Source organism: Gastrolobium bilobum, unplaced genomic scaffold (assembly GCF_033153095.1).
Source record: "Gastrolobium bilobum isolate Gb01-03AN ecotype WA unplaced genomic scaffold, APGP_CSIRO_Gbil_v1 utg74915, whole genome shotgun sequence".
Taxonomy (NCBI): domain Eukaryota; kingdom Viridiplantae; phylum Streptophyta; class Magnoliopsida; order Fabales; family Fabaceae; genus Gastrolobium; species Gastrolobium bilobum.
This window is the reverse complement of record NW_026898561.1, coordinates 20,039-33,277: the sequence shown is the minus strand read 5'-3', so window position 1 is coordinate 33,277 and position 13,239 is coordinate 20,039. Positions and strand designations below refer to the sequence as shown.

Here is a 13,239-nt window from a genome sequence, read left to right as displayed (position 1 = left end):
TAGGCAAAATGGGAGTAGGTCGAATAATCTATCCTTTATTTTAGTTAAAACTAGTTTTTTTTTATTTAATATTTAAATTAAGAAAAAACTTCCACTTTCTCCTACCATGATTTCTGTTTCTCTCTCCATAAAACACAATAGTTTTTCGCATGATTATATTTATAAATTTTTTATTTACAAACTTATATAAATTATATTATATACTCTTAGGGAGTACAAACACTAAAGTATGTACTCTGAATTGTTTGTATTCCGTGGAGTATATGATTAGTTTGTAAACAAAACTTTTGTAAATATAACATTATAACTTATCCTATAATTTTGATTAAAATGACATAATTCAATGTCATTTAAAAGAAATTCCTTATTTTTTTTCTCTCCTATTTTAATTACTCATATTTCTTACATTAAATTGTTGCACTTTTCTGCTTTAAAAAAATTAACTAATAATTTTGACCAAATATCAATGTTTTAATCCATATTTCCAGCGTATTACAATTTTTTACACCAATATTAGAATTTTATGGAAAACAGATTGAAAGAACAAATATTGTAATCATTTCATACTTATTTAGCTTAGATAGTTCTTAAACCGACTGTTCTAGTAAAAATAAATTGATTTTTAAATTAGTTCAAAAAAGCAGTTCCATTCTAAACCTGAGTTAAAAAAAATGTAATTGCTGGTTTTTTATTCCAGCCTACCAAAAAAAAAATGTAATTATTTACAATATAGTTCGGTTGATTTAAAATTCGGTTTGAATTATATAATACCTATTACACCCGTTCATCTAGATGTGAAAATTCAAAAAATAAAATAAAATAAAACAAAAATTAAAATTCTCTATTATAATGCGGTTTGGATTTGGTTCTGCATAAAAAGAAAAAAATAAAATCATTCCCCAGAAAGTTTAGATTTTTCGTAGTTTCATTTCATGGCTATTCACAACATTGTTTCCTGCAGTCTCCAAATTTTCCCTCCCTTTCTCACCTGCCCTCAATTTTCCCTCGGATTTTCTCGCACTTTCCCTCCCGCGACTCGAAAACCTTCCCAACGATACAGAGCATTCCGAGGATGGCGAGAGTACGAGGAGGCAGTGAAGCGGAAGGACCTCGCCGGAGCTCTCGGGTTCCTGAAATCCGTGGAAACCGAAAACCCAGTTGAGCCGTTTTTCGACGAGTCGACTCGGTCACGGTTCCGCGAGTTGGAGCTGTACGGTCCACAGAGGGATTGGGAGGTTCTGGACACGTGCTTGAATGCTGATGACATGAAGCTTGTTGCGAACGCTTACAAGTTCCTCAGGGACAGGGGTTTCTTACCCAATTTTGGTAAATGCAGGAACATTGGTGAGTTTTCATCTTTTCTTCTTCTTCTTCTTATCAGCAAGGAATAAAAATTGTTGCTTTTTATCATTTGGGTTGTTCAAAGTGGACGGGAACATAGTTTAAACCTTTTTTTTTTTTGGTATAGAAAGGATGCAATAGTGAAACTTTGTTAAAATTGGATCATAGCTTCAATAATTTGATTTTTGTTAGATTATCACATGTCATCTTAAGCTTATGTTTGGATGAGTGGATCATGATGGAATAGTGGGGAATGGAATTGAATGGCATTTTTCGATTGTTTAAAAATGAATGGAATGAAACGGAACATGGTGGGATTTATTCTATCTTATTTCATCTATTATCTCAGTTTTTCTTCCCCCCCAATTTGGGATGTATTGGATAGAATTAACTTATTATTGACTTATTTCTTTACCATTCCATTTTCTTTCTAAACAACGGAATTTTATTCCATCTCACCCATCCTATCCTATTTCGTTCCATTTCGCCCATTATTAGATATCCAAACATAGCTGAAGAATGTGATCAAGTGATCTCCATGCCGCTCCCATTCAAATTTCAGCACAAGGTAGAGTGGTGTGTTAGATATAAAACCAATCACCAGCCTTCATTCAACTCCTTAAACTTTTAGGCCTTGACAATTTTAGTTGAGATTTTGAAAGTAGGAAGCGTAGTCTTGGTTACATGTGTGTGCCCATTAATGCTATTGGTGCATCTCCTACTATGACTGTTGTTATCATTACATCAGGGACTGTCCGTTTTCAGGGTTTTTTTTTCTTTTTTTAATTACTATATTGTGTGAATTTTCCTTCAGGAGTTGTGCTTTATTTGTTTTCTGTTGGGATGGGATCTGTTGAGTTGTATATTTAGTATTCTAGCTGTCATTCATATATATTATGTATTTAGAAAAATTGAGAGTTTCTTTTCTCAGCATCTGATTAGAATGGATTTTTGGCTCTATGAGTAAATTAAAGCAATCTTTTATGGCTACATGTGTTTTTGAATTTTACCAAATTGATATGACTTTTTTTCCTTGTTGGTTGTTTCCACTTTCCATAATCATTCTCTGTTATTGTTGTGAATATTGTAAATACAGTAGTATACTGTGAGGAATGAAGTCCCGCGTGTTTATTATTCTCTTTGTAATTTTTGTATTCCGTTATGTAATTGAGACACACGGATTACATTACGTCTCTTGTTTCCTCATCACTTAACAGTTATAGTGTAAACTCTGATGAAGCTTTTTTTCGTCTATCCCTTTTTCCCTTTTTCTGATGTCCATCTTGTATAGTTTTGGAGGGACCGAGGAACGTAACACCGGATGTCTTGAGCTCCTCAACTGGTTTGGAAGGTGCACATATGAATTTCTGGCAGGACATTTTCCTCCTAGCTGTAAATTGCTCAAAGTCTCAGTTTCAGTCATGTTATATTGGAATGAATAGAATTTTATACAATTCTATGCCGCTGAAAAACGGTTATACAATATAATTTTCCTTCCTTCTTTTGTACAGTGACTAAACTTGCTCCAAAGAAGTGGGGTCTTTCAGATGGTTCAAGCACTGTCTTGGCTGCTTTTCTTGGCGGAGTGTCCTTTCTTATTTCACAAGGAATTGATCTCAGACCCAACCTTGCAGTGATATTAGGTCTAGCCATTGCAGATTCTATATTCCTGGGTGGTACCTGTTTAGCTCAAATCTCAAGTTACTGGCCACCATATAAGCGTCGAATCATAATTCACGAGGCAGGGCATCTCCTAACAGGTAAATACCATTGTATTTTATGGACTTTAGAGGTCATTTATTGGGGATATTAGTTCTGCATCATGTTTGATTCCCCATCATCTTACAAGGACCATCTTAATAAAATTTCAGCTTACCTGATGGGTTGCCCAATACGGGGGGTGATTTTAGACCCAATAGTTGCAATGCAAATGGGCGTTCAAGGACAGGTATTTTTTCCTCTTTTATTATTGATATGACATTTTACTTGTTCAGATGGTTCCTATTGGTAGTCTCCTAGTATGTTATTCTTTTGAATATTTGATGCATTTGTCATTTCAAGTTAAATGCTTGGTATTGTTATTGAGTTATTATCTCTGTTCTCCGTTCTCTCTCCATCCTTTGCCCCTTTCTATCTCTAGATTTCCCTCATTTTTCCCTTTGTCCTCTCTGCTAGTATTGTGTTTATCCATCATCAGTTTGATGACAAAAATCTCAACTACCTTAGTTCAATGTACTTGGGGATGTAATGAAACACCCATTTAGGTGATACAAAAAATACTTTTTGCGCAAAGTCTGTTTACTGCTCTACTACTATCCCTCTTTTTAATGCTTAGACATATATAATTGTTGGTGAGATGCTTCTGTGAGTTTTTTCATGGTACAAAATTTTGAAGATTTGCCTATAAATTTTGTTTCTGGTGTCCTCTTCTCTATATTGAACAGTGCATCTGTGAGTAAAATGAAGGCTAACTAATAAGGTAATTTAACTGAAGAGAAAGAACAAATAAGGAAGAAAGTCTTTTTTTTTATTTTAATGATTTAATCATTCTGATAAGATTGGCAATGTAATCAGAGTATTAACGCAACAAACAAAAGCTTTTTGGCCCAGTAATTTGGATTTTCTGATATATATATAACAGCAAAGAAAATATTCAACTTACAGACTTTCAATTCTAAATGCAGAAAAAGAAATACTAAAACTCTTTACAAGTAAATTCAATGCTATTAAAGAGGCACTGATTCTCTCCCAAGAACTCCCAATTTGCCAGCCTCCTTCATGCTTTGCTTTCCTCGTTTATATAACCATATAAGGCCCTATTACACCTCAGCACCATGCTCCACACGCACTACCTCCTCTCTAACAGAATTTCCATCATCCTCAGCACCAACAGTTACAATATTCCCTCTTTCCTCTGAGTCAGCCTTAAGATTTGATCCCCTGTGACGCTTTCTACTATACACCTTAAGAGGGATCCTATCAATACTCCCCCCTAAAACATTCACCTTGTCCCCAAGGTGAAATTCAGGGAATTGAAAATCAATTTGAGCTGAATCTTCCCACGAATTTTCAAAAGCATGGAGCTTTAACCATTTGATCAAGACCTCCACACGTCCAATGGCATTTTGTCTCCACTGCAGGACAGCTTCCGGTTGAACACTGAGTTCCCATTCTTCATTCAGCATAGGAGGAAGAGGCTGCACTGTATCCGTGGATGAAAGAGCCTTTTTTAGAACTGAGACATGAAAGACATCATGGACTTTACATTCCGCCGGTAATAATAACCGATATGCTACAGCCCCAACCCGCTCCACCATTTCATAGGGTCCATAAAATCTCGGACTAAGCTTCTCATTTAATTTTTTTGCAAGGGAGCGTAAACGATATGGCTGAAGCTTGAGAAAGACTTTGTCACCTACCTGAAACTCCACATTTCGTCTATGCTGATCTGACTGGGCCTTCATCCTACTCTGAGCAATTAAAAGGTGTTGCTGCAGCTCCTGTAAAATTAAGTCTCGGTCCTGTAGCATGGTGGAAATTACATCTACGGGAGATATAGCAAAGCTGGACCGAAATAGTGTAGGGGGCTCACAGCCATACACTGCCTTGAACGGACTGGTGCCAGTGGCGGTCTTAAAAGTAGTGTTGTACCAAAATTCTGCCCAATGCAACCAAGATGACCATGTGTTGGGTCTAGGCGAACAAAAACATCTTAGATAATCTTCCAAGCAATGGTTTACTACCTCCGTCTGGCCATTGGATTGTGGGTGATAAGATGTGCTATATTTCAATTTGGTACCACTACAACGAAACAATTCTGACCAAAAAGAGCTAAGAAAAACTTTGTCTCTGTCACTGACTATGGACGTTGGAAACCCATGAAGTTTGACTACTTCTTTGATGAATAAAAGAGCAACTACCTTGGCTGTATATGGATGCTTGAGAGGGATAAAATGTGCGTATTTAGAAAGTTGGTCCACTACCAAGAAAATAGTGTCATAACCGTGGGCCTTGGGTAGTCCTCCTATAAAATCCATGGACAGATCAGTCCAAGCACTTGTAGGAATGGGCAATGGTTGTAGCAACCCTGCGGGAGATAATGTGGACACCTTGTTTTGTTGACACACTGAGCAAGCAGCCACATGTTCCTTTATTTTTTTGTTCATGCCCTCCCAATACACTAAACTGTTAACTCTTTTCAAAGTCCTCAGGAACCCCGAATGTCCTCCAACATACGAATCATGAAATTCATGCAGCACCATTGGAATGAAATTGGAATTCTTGGCTAACACCAATCTGCCCTGGTGATATAAGCGGCCTCCGTTGAGGCTGAATCCATCGTGAGACTGAGTATTGGCCACTAAGTCTTGAATAATTCCTCTCATTCTGGTATCCTCTTGTAATTCCTGTTCCAACACATCATACTTGCTAACATCCACACAAGAGAGGGAGAAGCATTGCAGATTGCGGGATAAAGCATCAGAACTTTATTTTCCTTACCCGATTGATAATGAATCTCAAAAGTCGTACCCTAGAAGTTTGGATACCCATTTTTGCTGCTCCTCTCCTAGCATTCGTTGGTCAGTCAAGAATTTCAAGCTTTTCTGATCAGTTTTGATGATGAAATGCCTACCCAATAAATATGGTCTCCACTTTTGAACGGCAAATACAATTGCCATTAATTCTTTTTCGTAAACCGATTTTTCCAATGCTCTTAAGGAGAAAGCCTGACTGATATAGCTGAGAGGACGATCCCCCTGAGTAAGCACTGCTCCCATTCCCCTTCCTGATGCATCTGTGACTACAGTGAACGTTTTACCAAAGTCAGGCATTGCTAAAACAGGAACGGAACACATGGCATCCTTTAACAGCTCAAATGCTGATTGGGCTTCATTACTCCAAAGGAAGGCATCCTTCCTTAACAAGTCAGTTAAGGGCTTTGCAATTTGACCATATCCTTGGACGAACTTCCTATAGTAGCCTGTTAAACCCAAGAATCCTCTCAGCCCCTTTAAGGTTGTAGGACTAGGCCATTGAGACATGGCTGCAATCTTGGAAGGATCGGCCTTCACTCCCTCCTTTGAGATTAAGTGACCTAGGTATTCAATTTGCATCTGCCCGAAGCTACACTTCTTTTTATTTGCCACCAATCTATGCTGCCTCAAGATACTCAGGACACACCGGAGATGCTGTAAATGCTCATCCAGATTGTGACTGTAAATTAAGATGTCGTCGAAGAATACCAGCACAAACTTGCGTAAATGTGGCTTCAGTATCTCATTCATCAGTGATTGGAAGGTTGACGGTGCATTGGTGAGCACAAAGGGCATCACCAAGTACTCGTAATGACCCTCATGGGTCCGAAACGCCGTCTTGGGTATGTCCTCCTCTCTCATTCTGATTTGGTGGTAACCAGACTTGAGATCTAGTTTGGAGAAAACACTGGAACCTCCTAACTCGTCCAAAAGTTCTTCAATAACCGGAATTGGGAACTTGTCTGGCACTATGAGCTTGTTGAGAGCCCTATAATCCACGCAAACTCTCCAACTGCCGTCCTTTTCCGTACCAGAATTACTGGGCTCGAATAAGGGCTGATACTTGGTCTTATTATCCCTGCAGTGAGCAACTCAGAAACCAATGATTCAATCAAGGATTTTTGGTAGTAAGGATACCTGTAAGGACGCATGTTTGGCACCCCACTCCCAGGTTTCAACTCAATAGCATGATCATGGCGTCTGTGAGGGGGTAGGCCTTGGGGTTGTTGGAAAATGTCATCAAATTCTCTCAGCAGCAAAGAAAGCTCAGTCCAGTTTACAGGTGCTATTGCTGACTCTCCTTGAACCCACTGAGGCCCAACAATGCAACCTTGACTGCTGTCCTTTAATGTTTTCACCATTGAACGCAAAGATGCCCAAGCTCCCTTACGCGACAGAGCAGGGTCACCGTGGAGGACCATTGCGTTTCCCCCACCACTAAACTTCAACGTGAACTTGTTGAAGTCAGCCGCGATTTCCCCCAAATTCCTCAGCCATTCCATGCCCAAAATCACCTCTGCCCCTCCCAAATAAAAACGAACAAGTCTTATGTCGTTTGAAACTCTTGAATTTGCAACGTCACACGACGGCACACACCTTGGCTGCCCACCTTATGACCATTTCCGAGCACGACCTTAAAGCTGTAGGAATCTTCAATGGTGAGCTTCAAACGTTCAGCCACCTGTCGACTGACGAAATTATAAGTCGCACCACTGTCAACTAGCATCGTCACCTTCTCACCGTTCACCGTACCCCACAGCTGCATACTTTGGTTTGAAGAAAGCCCTAAGACACTGTAGACGGAGAGTTGTAAGATCGCCGCTTCTAACGGCTGTGGTTCCTCAATCGGCTGTAAGAGCTCTGTTCGCACCTCGACTGGCAGTGAGACCTCTGGTTCGTCCAACTCGTCATCTTCCTCAACGACCAACAACCTCAGGTGAGCGTTCCGGCAACGGTGGTTGCGATCCCACCTCTCCCCACACTTGAAACAGAGACCCAGATGGCTTCGATCATGAAGCTCCGCCTGACTGAGTCGTCCACCTCCACCGACGTGGTTGCTACCCGAAGCTTCAAGAGTTCTGGAATCTCCCTCAACACCCACGTTATGAGAACGTGTAGGGTTTGCGTGACCTAAACGCACGTCGTTCTGAACTGTTGGAGAAGCTCGATGGCTGACACCTGGCGTGGACGTGGCATTAGTGGTCACACCTTTGGCATGTGACTCATTAAAGAGACCCTTCATGGGCTGATGTGAGCGGCCCATAGCACTTGTCCGTCCAAAACCCAACGAACCCAACCCATCCTGAACCCACGATGAATTCCTTCTCTCCAAGCTCATCGTCTTCCTCATCAAATCGGACAAGGAGACAATATTAGCTTGCATCAGTTCAGTACGAAGGATGCCATGAACCCCATGCAACCAAATTTCCTTCAACATAGCCTCATCTGCATAATGAATAGGGCTGATTATTCTTTCTAACTCAGCCCTAAAGTTTGCAACGCTTCCTGTTTGTTTTAAATTCATCAATTCTTGATATGGGCTCCCTGTTAACTCCAATTGAAACCGGTCCATCACGTTGATTCGAAAATCTTCCCAAGACGCGTTGGGATTGCCACGTTCCCAAACAAAGAACCAATTTAGAGCTGGTCCGTCCAGGATGACCATGACCACGTCTAATTTCGCCCTCTCTGGAATTGCATTGACCAAGAAGTATCGTTCCACCCTGGTTACCCACGCGAACACATCATCTCCAGAAAATCGAGGGAGTTCCAATCTAGGCTGACGCGAAGGTCCTCCCCCAAGTAGGTTTCGCCAGTCAGAATCAGTGGATTCCGTGCTTCTCCGGCGAGAACGACCCCGGCGCGGACTGCCATCCCTACCAGTTCGATCTCGATGACGGGGGTTACGTTGTAGTAAGGCTAAGATCTCATTTAGCCTCTGGTCATTTTGTTCGTGACGTTCTTCAGCTAACGTCTCCATCCTCCTCAAACGTTCTTCCACAACTTCCAAGCGATTATCCATGTTACGGGTAACAACCATTCAAAACATCCCAAGGACCGGAGTGCTCTGATACCAGTTGATAAGATTGGCAATGTAATCAGAGTATTAACGCAACAAACAAAGGCTTTTTGGCCCAGTAATCTGGATTTTCTGATATATATATAACAGCAAGGAAAATATTCAACTTACAGACTTTCAATTCTAAATGCAGAAAAAGAAATACTAAAACTCTTTACAAGTAAATTCAATGCTATTAAAGAGGCACTGATTCTCTCCCAAGAACTCCCAATTTGCCAGCCTCCTTCATGCTTTGCTTTCCTCGTTTATATAACCATATAAGGCCCTATTACACCTCAGCACCATGCTCCACACGCACTACCTCCTCGCTAACAGAATTTCCATCAGCCTCAGCACCAACAGTTACAATATTCCCTCTTTCCTCTGAGTCAGCCTTGAGATTTGATCCCCTGTGACGCTTTCTACTATACACCTTAAGAGGGATCCTATCACATTCACTGCAGGGTATGATTGTTTGCGTGCAGAATATGACTGAATATTTTCATTCATTAATACTAGTACTAGTATAATTTCTGTTGTTTCTTGAAAATTGACTTAAGACAGATTAATTCATGGATGAGTTCAGTGGTCATGCAGCAATGTCATCAATAATGGATTATTTGTATTTGCTTACACTTGTATGCTTCCAAGTTATAAGTCTAGATTTTATTCCTGTTATTCTCCATTAATTTTTATTTCCATAATATGCTTCCTTATTTTCAATAAGCTTTTCCATTAAGTATTTAACATCATTTTAGTTGCAGTAAATCCTTGTTTTTTAGGCAGGGACTCAGTTTTGGGACGAGAAAGTTGCCAACGACCTTGCCGAAGGCCGACTTGATGGTACAGCTTTTGACAGGTGGGTATTACATAATAGTTTCGGTGATATAAGTTGAATCAAGCACTGATTAAAGAGTTACTTGTATGATTGAATGGTGCACTGGTTGGGTAGATTTACTCTGTGATAGTTGTTTAGATGACTTTAGTCAAATAAATTGAGTTCAATAGTAGTACAGTTCTCTTAGAATTTAGAAAGCACACTTTCCAATTCATCCTTGCTTTCAAAGTTTGACATCTCCTTTAACCCAGAGGTAAAAGGTGTGGTCCGTGTCTGTACATCCTCCTAAGCTATTATTCCCTAGGTTAGTAGAAGTGTAGAACTATAAAAGTGAAGTTAAAGATTTTATTCCTAACTCTAGCTTCTTCAGTTATCAATTCATGTATCCTATTTCAAATCTAGTCAGTATCTCTGTATTCGCTTAAAAACTTGCTGTCTGGCCTAACTAGCTCGGCTTTGATGGATATACCAAAAAGAAACAACTTATTGCCTGTAAGCTTTGGACTGTGTCCAGTTCCCCCCTTGCCTGTTTTATATTTTTCTTAACTTTCTTCGTTTTTCTTTACTTCTGTTTTTTTTTTTCTGAGCCTTTCAAGTGATACTGATTTCTTATGTAATCAATGCTTTAGGTACTGCATGGTACTTTTTGCAGGCATTGCGGCTGAAGCTCTTGTTTATGGTGAGGCAGAGGGTGGAGAAAATGATGAAAATCTATTTAGAAGCATCTGTCTTCTTCTTGAGCCTCCATTGTCTGTAGCTGAGGTCTTTCCACAACTGATGCCTCTGGTTTGATAGCTTCTTTTTCATCTGTGATACTAAACTATGAACCTTCATGTTCTTGCATTGAGCAGATGTCTAATCAAGCAAGATGGTCAGTTTTGCAATCTTATAATTTGCTCAAATGGCATAGAGCTGCACACCGAGCTGCTGTTAAAGCATTGGAAAGCGGTGCCAGTCTAAGTGTTGTAATTAGGATGATCGAGGAGACTTTGTATTCCAACAATGAGCCTCAGAAGTTTATATAAATGAGACATTTTCTCTTTTCATGTTGCTTACGGGTTAGCACCTCTTTTGGTCTTTTGTTATGGAATTACCAGTGTGCATGGTCTCTATTTTTTTTTATCTTTCAAGTAATTTGTTTGTGTTCATTTTCTCTGGGGCAGGGTTATCGTGATTAATCTGAAGTGGAGCTGATTTTACTGGTCTTAATATACTATAGCATATTTTGCAGATGGCACATATGTTGCACCTTGTCTACCATGATAGATAACGAGAGTCAATAATTTCTGCTTCAGCAAGTGGCTTTTTTGTTCACACTCGACATGGTTAATACGTAATACCAGTGGAGACAATGTCATCACTCATCATGATAATGGTAGCCTATCTTCAGAGTGATTCTTAGCCTTGTAGCCGTGGTTGAAGTCAATCATGAGCTTTAGAAAATGGTTTGTAAATAACTTTTTTTTTTTTTTAAATATTTCTAGAGATGTGCCACTTTTGTATTACTTTTTTTTATTTTATTTTTCTATGGAATGTATAGCCACTGGCTATTATGTCAATATAAATATTTTATCACTGGCTATTTTTTATAACTCTATAATTTGTCAGTGTTAAGCAAAAGCTTTCTTTTTTTTAGTTATACAAGGTCTCAATTAAAAAATAGTTGATTATCAAATATCAAAGTGTATTAAAATTCTACCTAAAATGTTTACCAAAAAAAATAATAAAATTCTACCTAAAATAAGGAGGGAGTTTTGACCCATTCAACATAAAATTATAAATATTTTATTTATTTAATTATTTTGCCAAACTATTTATAAGGTGTGCGCGTTCAAGTCATACATTATTTCATATGCGATTTGTGCAAAAGTTAGTGTGCGTTTGTCATGTGTCACACATGCAAATTGCATATGGGATATACGTGACTTGAATGTGCATGGGAGTGACATGCATCTTGTAGATTGCGACACGAGTGACATGCATCTTGTAGATTGCGACACGTAACAAACATATGTTGATTTTTGCACAAGTTATGCAGAAGGATGATGCGCGACTCGAACACATATTTTCACACGCGTTTCACTTGCATTAAATTTGTAAATAGTTTGCCAAAATAATTAAATAGGTGAAATGTTTCTCATTTTGCATTGTATGGATAAAAAAGCCAATAAGAAGAGCACAAACTACATAACAGAAGGCAAGTTGATCCCGAAACAAGTCCAACTATGGTAAACAACCCATCCCATGTGAAACTGACGCAGAAGCCATAAAAAAGTTTCTTTAATTACTTGTTTGAGAGGAGTCATGTTGTGCTGAAGAATGAAGAGAGGGCACCCAATCAAGGAAATGCATTGCAACAAAATTAAAAGCATAGCAGAGAAAAGCATAGAAGCAGCTTTGGTACTAGCTTTACCTTCATAATTATCCAACAACCTGATAAGATACTCAACATTGAGCCAAGTCCTTAAAAGAGGTTTCTTTCTCTACCTCTTCAATGTGGTTTTGGCTTTCCTCTGAGAAGAAATGAGCCTTAGAGATAACAAGACATTGGCTCTAGTGTTGTTTATCTTGCATCTTCTCTTAGCAGTTCTCTTGTTCCCTCTATACATGCAACCAGAACCTTCAACTGAGGTAGCTCTGTGTTTATGTGTCATCCCTTGCTTTATCTTGGTTTATGCCACCGTTGCTTGGAAAAATACCCAATCAGCTGGTAAGTACATGCAAAAGGGCTACTAGTCACCATTTGAGAGTCAACTCAGTGAAGAAAAACAATGCTATAGTGATTAGTATTATAAGTTTGAGAAATTTGGTAACTTTTAGTTGCATTTTCCCCCCATTATTCTAACTGGAAATAGATGAATATTTATGAAGTAGAATGATTAGTATTTTCTCCATTATCCAATGGAGAACTTCAGAGTGATATGCTGGATTTCTTTCCTATATATGCTTTAATTTTTTGGTATTTAGATTTGTTTCAGAGTCATTACTTTCAGTGCTACAAAGGTAAGTGTTGATGCTCGATTTAAACTTTAAAAGAGATATACGTTTGATTTGTTAAAAAGATAAACGACAATACAATAAAATATTTTTTGTGTTTCGTTTAATTTTTGTAAAATAGTTGAAGAAGTGGACAAAAGGTAATGCAAGGGACATGTATCAAATGCAACCTATAACTAATGGTTCTTGGCTCATTGGCTATAGTCATATGTGGGATTAGTTGGTGTCAACTTTGATATTTGGAAAGAACAAAGGTAATATAATTTGACACTTGAATGCTCTTGTGAGTTTGATTCGCCAGCTACTAACCTGTTTGTAATCCTCATCCATCAGAAAATTTGTTACTGTTGTCGTTTGGTTGTTCAAAAGAGACAAATCCACATCTTGAGTTCTTTTACTTGCCAAGGGAAGAGGGTAGTCACATCAAATTTACAAACAACATATCCCTCAGGACTCATATTATACCTTTC

The 13,239-nt window shown here is 38.8% G+C and overlaps 1 protein-coding gene across 3 annotated transcripts; it reads left to right on the top strand.

Annotated features, from left to right (window-relative positions):
* The first annotated feature begins 928 nt into the window (after window positions 1–928).
* Window positions 929–11,346, top strand: LOC133317400 (uncharacterized). 3 transcript variants are annotated; one of them, XM_061519263.1, is made up of 8 exons: window positions 929–1,344; window positions 2,633–2,692; window positions 2,853–3,101; window positions 3,213–3,289; window positions 9,717–9,793; window positions 10,402–10,534; window positions 10,624–10,830; window positions 11,004–11,346. In XM_061519263.1, the coding sequence occupies exons 1-7, from the start codon at window positions 933–935 to the stop codon at window positions 10,795–10,797; spliced, it is 1,182 nt and encodes a 393-aa protein (XP_061375247.1). In that variant the 5' UTR covers window positions 929–932; the 3' UTR covers window positions 10,798–10,830; window positions 11,004–11,346. The 3 variants fall into 3 exon arrangements, with proteins under 3 accessions (XP_061375247.1, XP_061375246.1, XP_061375248.1); XM_061519262.1 differs by having other exon boundaries at window positions 10,936–11,346; XM_061519264.1 differs by having other exon boundaries at window positions 1,207–1,344; window positions 2,633–2,733; window positions 10,936–11,346.
* Window positions 11,347–13,239: the final 1,893 nt, after the last annotated feature.

Coding starts and splice junctions, on each gene's coding strand:
- LOC133317400 (XM_061519263.1), top strand. CDS start 933: ATGGCTATTCACAACATTGTTTCCTGCAGTCTCCAAATTTTCCCTCCC. Junction 1,345..2,632: donor TGGTAAATGCAGGAACATTG/GTGAGTTTTCAT, acceptor CATCTTGTATAG/TTTTGGAGGGACCGAGGAAC. Junction 3,290..9,716: donor AAATGGGCGTTCAAGGACAG/GTATTTTTTCCT, acceptor CTTGTTTTTTAG/GCAGGGACTCAGTTTTGGGA.